At 38.7% G+C, this 9,603-nt stretch overlaps 1 protein-coding gene across 1 annotated transcript; it reads right to left on the minus strand.

The window, feature by feature from the left end:
- Window positions 1-208: 208 nt before the first annotated feature.
- tspan36 (tetraspanin 36) lies at window positions 209-9,092 on the minus strand. The gene is made up of 7 exons (XM_014985570.2): window positions 8,883-9,092; window positions 3,531-3,722; window positions 3,290-3,364; window positions 3,095-3,196; window positions 2,505-2,642; window positions 1,556-1,639; window positions 209-985 (listed from the first exon to the last, which is right to left on the minus strand). Exons 1-7 carry the CDS (start codon window positions 8,940-8,942, stop codon window positions 908-910), a joined length of 729 nt encoding a protein of 242 aa, XP_014841056.2. The 5' UTR covers window positions 8,943-9,092; the 3' UTR covers window positions 209-907.
- Window positions 9,093-9,603: the final 511 nt, after the last annotated feature.

Consider the following 9,603-nt stretch of genomic DNA (forward strand, 5'->3'; position numbering starts at 1 on the left):
TCTTATCAGCCGAGTCAGGAGGTTACAGATAAACACTGTGGGTCACGCTCAAGAAACTCAGTGTGCATACTCTTTTTTTTTTTTTTTTGTTTTTTGAAGCAACAAGTTTTCTTTTTTTTTTTTAATACACTTCATTCAATGGTAACATGTTACAATTTTTAAGGAAAATCTATAGTCATTTAGTGGAGACAAAACAACAACAACAACATTGTGAAATATTTACCCTTTTAATTTAGAAATATAATAAACATATCACGATTCTCCATACAGTTAACTCACCAGAGAAAGGCATGGTTTTATTTCCCCCCCTTCAGTTTGCTTTAAGATCCCTAAATATGGCAATAAAACCCTTTGGTTAACTATCGCAAACAACTTCAAAGATATAATGACGTCATTTACTAAGGTACATTCACAGAATAATGTCCTTTGAAGGATTATCTACACGATGCAGAAGAGTGAGAAGGGTTAAAGATAAACAAGTAAAAGACGAGGCCTCAATGTCAGACGGTTTTCTTTACATCACATCTATTGGGAGAGTCTGCATCGGGCAAGTAAGGCTTTCAGTAAACAGTTCAAACAAATTCAAGCATTTCAGACAGACTCCATTTCTCAATTTGTTTGCAAAGAGACATATAGACAGCACAAGTAGCTCTACGTCATGGAAAGTGAACTGAAAGTAGATGCACTCAAGACAATAAACCTACATGGATGGAGCTACACATAAGTTTGTTACAGTCTGAGGAGGCATGCTGTCATATGATCCCCTTCAGAATATGGCAAGACTTTCAGGTACAATTATTGAGATAAACTTTAGATTTGTAGAAGGAATTGATTGTTGTTTACAGTGCAGAGGAAGCAGTCTGCAGACCCCTTTGAGGAAAATGAGGAGGGACTTCCAGGAAGCGTCTCAGGCATACAGAGGCTCATAGCCGCTCCTCCGACTGCTTCTACAGGTTATCACACAGACGCTCAGCATCCCGAAGAACTGCAACGGCACAGGAGGGGGAGGGGGTTATTTGTGTATTAAAAGAAAGTAATAAAACATTGTCTAAAATGTTTTATTGCTCATTATTAAAGCATTTATCAGATGGGAATGATTTTGGCAATCCTACCTTACCACGTTAAAACTGACAACATGCAGTGTAATAAGGGGAACATTTCATTCAGATCTTTTATGCTTGAGGTAATTGGAGTTTGCCTTTCTTGGAAGAAAAATCTCTTTGAAAAGCATAATCTGATCAGTGGAGTGTGTAACTGCTGTAAATGACTGGGAGAATGCCACAATGGCCCCTTTTTGTTTTAAGAGTAGATGTTGACAGAGCTGGTATTGTAGATGAGGCTTTTGAGATGCGTACTATTTAGTTTGCCAACTTCCATTCTGGAGTACTTCCAGTATGGATGGTGTTCAATACCGACAAGCTGACATCTGAAATTGTCATTAATACGGTAACAAATCAAAGTACTTAAAAGGCACAATATCGATTTTTTTGTGTGTAAACATGCTGTATACCAGTGTGCATATTAAAGCTCATTTCACAGATGAACTGTAGGTTACCTTGATGATGGCAAACCCAAGAATGACCAGCATGGCATAATTCAACACATCATGCAGGAACTTCTCCACTTTTACCACACAACCCTAAAAAAACAAAGACAATGAGTTCATATTAGAATCTACCCAAAGAGAGTCATAGATACCTAAAAAGAGATCTGCACAGATAAATGAGCTGGAGACTCAAATCGGAAAGCGTTCAACCAACCCCGATTGTCAACTGGCTGGATAGAAATGCAAAATCAGTGTTTGTGGGAGTATATTTGGAGAAAACGAGACGTATCCAAGTGCTCGTAGTCTACGGTGGCAACTAAAATATTTGGAAGTTGAGTTGTCTGTATGATTAAGGAGTTCCAAAATGAAGTTGGAAGAAGAACAGAGATGTAAGAACCTATTTAAAACAAAATGGTATATTCTAAGATAGAGCATGCCATGGTGTAGAGGTATGCCGTTTAGAGAGAGCAAAACATTCAATAGGTAACAGGAAGGTTGAACAAGTACAATCTGGAATTACTGGCTGTAAATATAAGGCTCAGCATTCTGTAGTAGAGAATACGCAGTCGTTTGTTTACTGATGCTAACTTCAGTAATAACATACATAAGATGCTAACCACAGTTGAATATGTAAAACAGTTTTTTAGCAACTGTGCTTTTAAAAGAAGCCTGAATCAGTGGGTTACAGCTTTACAAAAAAAAACAAAAAAAACACAGAAGTCAGAAATCAATTTCAATACTGACTCTTGCAACTCTAGTAGTAACTTTAATTATTTTATGTTAAAGTGTACATCTACTGAAAATACTTTTTCAAAATACAAGATAAAGTTTGGTCCAATCTGCAATGTCAAAACAAATAAAAATAGAGAAAAAAAAGCATAATTCAGAGAGAGGCAAGGGCACAATCAGGAATGACTACATGCAAACTTGTGGATTGTACAGATTGTGTTTGATTTACCTCTTGATAAAACTGGCTTGCTGTGGTGCCGTTACACTGAGTTGTGTTTATGCAGCAAGAATGAGGTATGGTTTTGTTTTTTTGGAACCAGGGGGTGTTGTACCAGCTGGTGTAGTTGACGACTCCACAGCACTTCAACTGCAACGACAAAAGAAAATTAATTTGTATGTACTTACTTCTACTATGTAAGCAAAAATTCCATAGGTCATGTATTACCGTTTTTGACAAACAACTGAGATAAGTATTGCAAATGGGGCACAAATATTTTTCTGCCTATGTTGACACAATTGTGAAGCAACAGAGAGATCATCAGTCAAGTCATATTTATTTTTGATCAGTGCACCCTTACATCTTGCTTGCCTAAATACCTTCTCTGGATTAAAAGTCCAGATAAGGTATTCTGGGGAGGCTCAATAAGAATAATTATTCATGAACATTAATATGGCTTCCCAGAAGAAGGAAATGCAAACGGAGAGAACAAAGGGAGGAAGTGAAACCACATGGGTGGGAGAGAGGACGCAGAGCAAAAAGGATGTGTTTGAAAGTAGAGCTGAGAAAACAAGCCCAGATATGTGGACAGGAAGACAAACCTGAGACTGCAGATCATCCACGGCTTTGGTCTCAAGACCGTTTCCATACTTTGTAAAGGTTTCATTCATCGAGCGCTGCAGCTCCTGATTTATCTGCGCTGACTGCAAGATAGAAAGTAGAAAAGGTAACCTCAACAATAGGAACCAAAGTAAAATACATTTACAAAATGGTGAGATTGCGTTATTTTGACTCACTTTGCTTTGGTAAATGAAGATAAATGCCAAAGCAGTCACTTCAGCAGCAAAGACTATCACGATAACCAGAAAGAACTGCAAAAAGGGGGAAACATTTGAAAGAAATTAGAATGTCGAAATTGTTAAGCATTGTGAAAAAATAAATTATGCCCAAAATGAGCAAAACATGCATTTAAAACTCTATTCCCTTCCAGCCAAGTGAACAAACATTGAGAAGATCCAGAGAAGGACAAATGCTTACACAGCCGAGGCCAAATTTGGACTCTCTGAGCGTGGAGCAGCATCCCACCAGGCCGATGACGACCATCACCACGCTGGTAATGATGATAATGCCGGCGGGGATCAGAGACTGCTTGTCCTCCACAAAACTGTCAAAGGTTTTATAGCTCATGATTATGTAGGCGCCAACGTAGGCCAACGCTGCTCCGGCACCCTGCGAGGCAAAGAGAAACATTTTGTCGTCTGAGTGAACAAGTTTGTGGCACAGTTTAGTAAAACCACAGTAGCATTATTTATTTTGTAAATAAATACTGTATTTATCCTATTGGGGAAAATTAAGTGATGTCGTAACTCTCTTCAAAGAGTTGTTGTCTATGGCTGCGGGCAGGAAGGCTACCCAGCAGCAGTCATTCCTGCCATATGTCCCAATAAGTGTCTGACTAAACTAGGGCTGAAACGATTCCTCGAATGATTCGAGTACCTCGATTACTAAAATTCCTCGAGGAAAATTTACCTGCCTCGAAGCTTCGTTAATTTATGTTTTATTATTTAGCGCACCGTGTTCCGGCCGGGACTTCATTTGCGTTGCGCGGAGCTCTCACTTCCGCCTCTGAGTTGTTGACAAAAGCTAAGTCTCAGCGGCATAAAGTCCAATCTTCAAGATTGGCCCGTGGGGATTTTATTGATTGATGATAATGCCCGACCTTAAAATGACTGGGGGAATGCCTGGAGTACGGCAACATTTCTCCTCCGGGGCTGCTGGTTGAAAGCGAACGGCGGGAAGAGCGCTGAGGTGAGCGGATAGCCTGAACAGGGCGGGCGGCTGAGTAGCTGATGCTTACCGTGTAAATGTAGCTTTACCGACGAACCGCACAATAAATTTCATATCCCGGTCTGAAGAAACGGGTGGCGGAGCGCATCGTACATGGCTGGTAGATGAGTTTCTGAGTGTGACCAGTGAAGGTGTCGTAAATATCCCGTATTGCTTCCCCCCGTGTTCGTCCCCTGGTCTAACGGTTCGTCAGTCCGCTGGTCTATTTCCTCCCCTCCACCCCATCTTACGTTCGTTCATTCGCCCTCTCCTCCCACTCCAGACGGCATTTCCCGTATTTTCAAACCCAAAGCGTGACAAGTTAGGTGGAGAGGTGAGTTTAATTAACCTATTAAACTCACTGAAGATGAATACATAAACTAAAAGCTGGATTGTAGACATTTTTTATAAGCATATTTGTGAGCCTGCCTCTTTGTTATTAAATTCAATATAATTTCAGATTTTTCTATAACTTTTCTTCTGGTTAACTTAGAAAGTGAGCTATTATTGTTACAGGTTAGTTTTCTAAACTACAAAAAAGCAACTGTTAGGGATGCTCAAATATGAAAAATTGGACTGATATTGATATCTGATAGTAACACCGGTATTATGCCAGATTTACCAATATTTCATTTTATAATTTTTTTTTTATCCGATTACTCGATTAATCGTAAGAATAATCGATAGATTACTCGATTACTAAAATATTCGTTTACAACAGCCCTAGACTAAACACTGCTGCTGTATGATAATCTCATGACTGTCTGCTAACAGCTAATAACAGCTAACAGCTAATAATCCAGGCAGAGACGACAATATTTCACAGCAACATGTCTTGTATGACACAGTCAGCTGTTGGAAAGCACTGCTAATTCAACTAATTTGCTTTTGTAGCTCTGTTTTTTTTACATCTTTACTTGGCAGCATTCTTCAAAGGCCATGGGGTCATAGTTTAGGTATTGCTTAAGTTTGAGATAATAATCAACTTCTGCCGTTTAAAAAACAATATCTTGTTGCCACATCTACACATAAAAGCAACTACTTGAAAGTAAGAGTAAGCATAACTCCTACACAAACCTAATACAGTAACTAATCTAACATGCTGCAGCCATGAGCACAGTTTAATATTTAAAAACCCACAATTTTACAGTCTGTCAGATACAACACACTACATCTAAGCTCTTGTCTCTGTGAGGCCAACTGGCTCAAAAGTCCAGTCTGTCCAAACTTTGCATTTATGATTAAATACTTGTTTGCTCTTCACACGACCCGATATGCCATATATTTGAGACAAAACCTGCTGTATTTGAAAGGACCATCAGAGTATGGTGCAGACTCTCTTCTCATTGCATGCCATAAACATTATTATACAGATACGAGGCAAAACTATAAGGCACTGTTGTCCACTAGACTTCAGACAGACGGGGGGGAAGGAGGCAGATGAGAAAACTGGGTCAATCTGTGGATGAGAAAAACTCCCTCTGACGTGGAAGCTGGACTTTGTAACTTTATTGATTGCTTGTAAACACAGTTATAGCAAAAGGAAAAAAGCTCAGACCTTGAAAAGACAATGATACATTTCAAGAAGATAAGTAATAGAGTCACTCGCTTCTTTCTGTTTGACGGGTAAATATGTTAATCCTATTTTCTAAAGTATTTGTCCTGATTTAATTAATTTCTGCTTCAATAACATATCTGACATAATTCAGATATGTTATTGAAGATAAGAAATAAGAAATGTAGCAAAGGTTAAAAAATAAATAAATAAAAACTACTAAAGTCATTTGTTCTGTCCATATAACAGAGAAAAGTTACAGATATAACACACATATGCATTTGGTCGTAAAATAAGAGCAAAGCAGTAAAGTCTTGTTTGAAAAGATTTCCTTTTGTTGTACGTCATGCGATATGAAATCATGTGATCACTCCTGGGCTAAAAGGTTGACAAAGTCACAACCTTATCATTGTTTAGCACTGACATCACCAATCATAAGACACCATGCATGAGTTACTCCTTTGCACATACTGAACAACTTCATATCTTTTTAAGACAAGCTTTGCTTATATAAGTTCAATGTGAGTTAAGCCTAGATAAAAAAAAAGAAGTGGGGCAGCTTTAGAGGTAAAGGTAAAGCATTTATCTTTTTGTTGACACGCCCAATTTCCCTTTGCCCTTTGAAATTGAGTTGATTTAAATCCGAGTCACTGATAAAAGAAGTAAAACAGCAGTAGAAGAAAGTAATAAACAAACTCAAGTGTGGCGTTTCTTAAGCAACAACTCTGGTCATATGAAAAATAACTACGAGTGATGGGCTCTTTTTGACTTTGCCTGTTAAAAATCATGCAAAAGGCAAGACAACAAAAATAAAATCAAACTTCCCTTTCATGTATTCGTCACCATCAGAGCTGTTTTCAGTATTACTTCCTCTTTAACGTTACAGCTCTTTTATTGTTTGACTACTTTTTTTTATATGTACAGATGTGTTATCTGTAGTCTAACAATAATTTACATGGACTTAGGTCTCATGACTCAGTTCTCTAATCACTCCCCAGTCACAAGATCCCTGATCCCCTGCACCTCTTCCTGTGCTCCTCATCCCCTACTTTCCCCAGAAAATCTGATCTTGTGCCTATGATGCAGCACAAAGATGTTTACACAACATATGGCCTTCACACGCCGCGTCGCCTCGATGAAATTTGAGAAAGCCTGTCTGAGGTTATGTTTCTTAATCTGTGGCGATAATTTTTGGAGAGTTCCTTGCAGAACTTGTTGGATCTGTAGTCACTGGACCACATTCCACATGAATGTTTTTAAAATTAGAAGAACAACTGATCACTTCAGCTCTTGTCCTTGCAAAACTTTGACTTAATGTTTAACTTTGGTCTCATAAAAACACTAAAATTAGATGTCTGTATGACATGTCATTATTTCATAAAGCCATTTTAAGTGACATTGTTAACATTTTAAATCAAGTCTTGGACAGTAGTTAATGTTTTCTGTAAGTTTTTTTTACGTCTTGAGCAAATCCTAACACTTGGACAACCCCAAATGAAACGGTGTTGTTCCTGATTCTTGGAAACAGCTGACAAAACAAAACCAAGTTTGACTGATTCCCGAACAGAACTTCTGGGTTTTTTTAAGAGCAAGGATGATCCTGCTTGAGGGCTGAAGTTTAGACATTTTTGCTCCGTATGCAGAGATGACCGCTGCTGATTTGTAACAAAACAGGAAAACGCGTACCTCTTATGTAGGCATTGAACAGAATTTTGTGGCCAAATTCTGAGCTGGTGACTCCACTCACAGCTTATGAGCGGTTAGCATGGCTAGCATTACTGAGACAGTAATACAGATAGTTTTGTGTGTATCCCCTTTATTATAAGCCTGAAGCTGCCAGCGTTTCTAAATTTAGCATATTCCATGACAGATGCAGGTTGAATGCTCAAAATAAAAAAATAGACAACTTTTCTATGAAGTTGACCGTTTTCCATGACTGTATTTTTTGTGTTTTTATGATGTAAATGACTTTGAACTGCCTTGTTGCTGAAATGTGCTATTCAAATAAACTTGATTGATTGATTCTCTTCTCAGCCTCCCTCTTATTTGCCAACTGTTGTGCTCGTTCTCACTCTTCAGGAGCTAAAATTAAACAAATATGTGTCCCGATATAGAAAAGGCAGCTTCATTTTAAATAGCTTCTTATATTTCCTTAATGTTATGAACATATCAAGTAGCTTGAGTCTTCTTCCCTTAGTGAGAGTGGAAAAGGGTTTTTTATTAGCGCAATGTTGAAGTGGTTATCTATTATCTACACTGAGACAAATCAAATTATCAAGTTTCCAGTCGCCGGTAAACCTTTCTTTGCATCTCTTCTACATGCAGGCTGAGTTAGACTTCAGCGAAAGGCCTACCAGGGCAGTAATCCGGAGAAAACCGAGACAGACTATGGAAAAAGAAGGAAGTCACAACATGGAGGCGGGTATTAAGATGAAAGCAGGCAGTATCAGTGTTTTCTCCCCCACAGACGGGTAAATCAGACAGTAACGTAATTACACAGGCCTCCGTTGCAAATTGTCTCAAAAATCTATTTAGCTTATTGCTCAAAAAATAAAAAAATAAACCATCGGGGGAGCGAGTCAGAGCGGACCAAAGTGTTTACGTTAAAACAAATGTAAATGGCCTGTTGTCTAAACATGGAAAGTGTGTCACAGGTGAAGCAGAATTACTGGAAATGTTAGACGGGGTGGGAAGTCTCATAGATTCCTCTAAATCTCCCCAGAAAAAAAAAAAAAAAAAACTCCACATGCGGCCTATGTGAGCAGAAATAAGGAAGTTACTGTCCACTAAAGCTCACACCCTACTGCGATGTTTATCAAAGCAACTTTGATTTCTGTAAACGCGTAGCCTACCTACTAATAATTACATTAATAAAAATAAAACACGCGGCTGTTGTAAAGTAAATAGACTCAGTTCATATTTGCTTCTGGTTTCTCCCCGAATAGTCCGCATTCAAACCTTAGCAGGTGCAAATTTACCCCCCGCCCCACACACAAAGACACACTTACCCAGAATACCAAGCTGAGGAAGAGCAGGATGGTCTTGGACGTACAAATGCCGCAGTCCATGTTGTCAGACGGAGCTGAGGAGACTGAAGGAGAGCTGTCCTGTAAATTCTTTCCCTTTTCTTTAATCTCGCAGTGAAAGGCCACGCTCCAGCTGCTTCTACCGCAGTCACAAGTTTCCTTCTCACTGGCTGACTGCGCCGACTGAAAGGCTGAAATCACATGGTCACATGACTGCTGTAAGGGGATTCTGGAGTAGGGGAGGGGTCACTGAGGCAACTGTTCGAGATTGAACAGAGCATTGTTACAATCCAGGGGAAACATTTTGTTAGCGAATTAACTTTATTCATCTTTATAAAATAAAATAAAAACCACCAACAACAACAAAGTCAGGAATCTTCCACAGAAATGCCCTAGATTAGTCGTTTTGAATGTTTCTTGTGAGACGATACTTCACAGTAAGAATAGTATGACTATTGATGAGTCACTCATACTGAGTCAATCACTCAGTGATGATTGACTCAGTATGCGTTATTGTGTGGTACAGTTATGACATCAAAAAACTAATTCACTGGAATTAGGACTGAATGACCTTTTATCTAGTTTTAACTCCAAAATCATTGTTTATCTTCAGTCCATTTTCAGTTTTTAGTATAGATACTCAAGGGTTTTTTCCGCTTCAAAATGCAATACTTTTCCAGGGTACATTTTCTAGATTTTATTT

This window comes from Poecilia mexicana, unplaced genomic scaffold, assembly GCF_051168715.1.
Source record: "Poecilia mexicana isolate PSO_F unplaced genomic scaffold, ASM5116871v1 scaffold_9, whole genome shotgun sequence".
Lineage (NCBI taxonomy): Eukaryota > Metazoa > Chordata > Actinopteri > Cyprinodontiformes > Poeciliidae > Poecilia > Poecilia mexicana.

Bases quoted from the DNA above. Each gene is read 5' to 3' on its own strand.
- tspan36 (XM_014985570.2), bottom strand. From the start codon at position 8,942: ATGGACTGCGGCATTTGTACGTCCAAGACCATCCTGCTCTTCCTCAGC. The intron at 3,723-8,882 runs GTAAGTGTGTCT...TTTGCCTCGCAG, and splicing joins TCCTCAGCTTGGTATTCTGG to GGTGCCGGAGCAGCGTTGGC. The intron at 3,365-3,530 runs GTAAGCATTTGT...CCCTTTTTGCAG, and splicing joins CCAAATTTGGCCTCGGCTGT to TTCTTTCTGGTTATCGTGAT.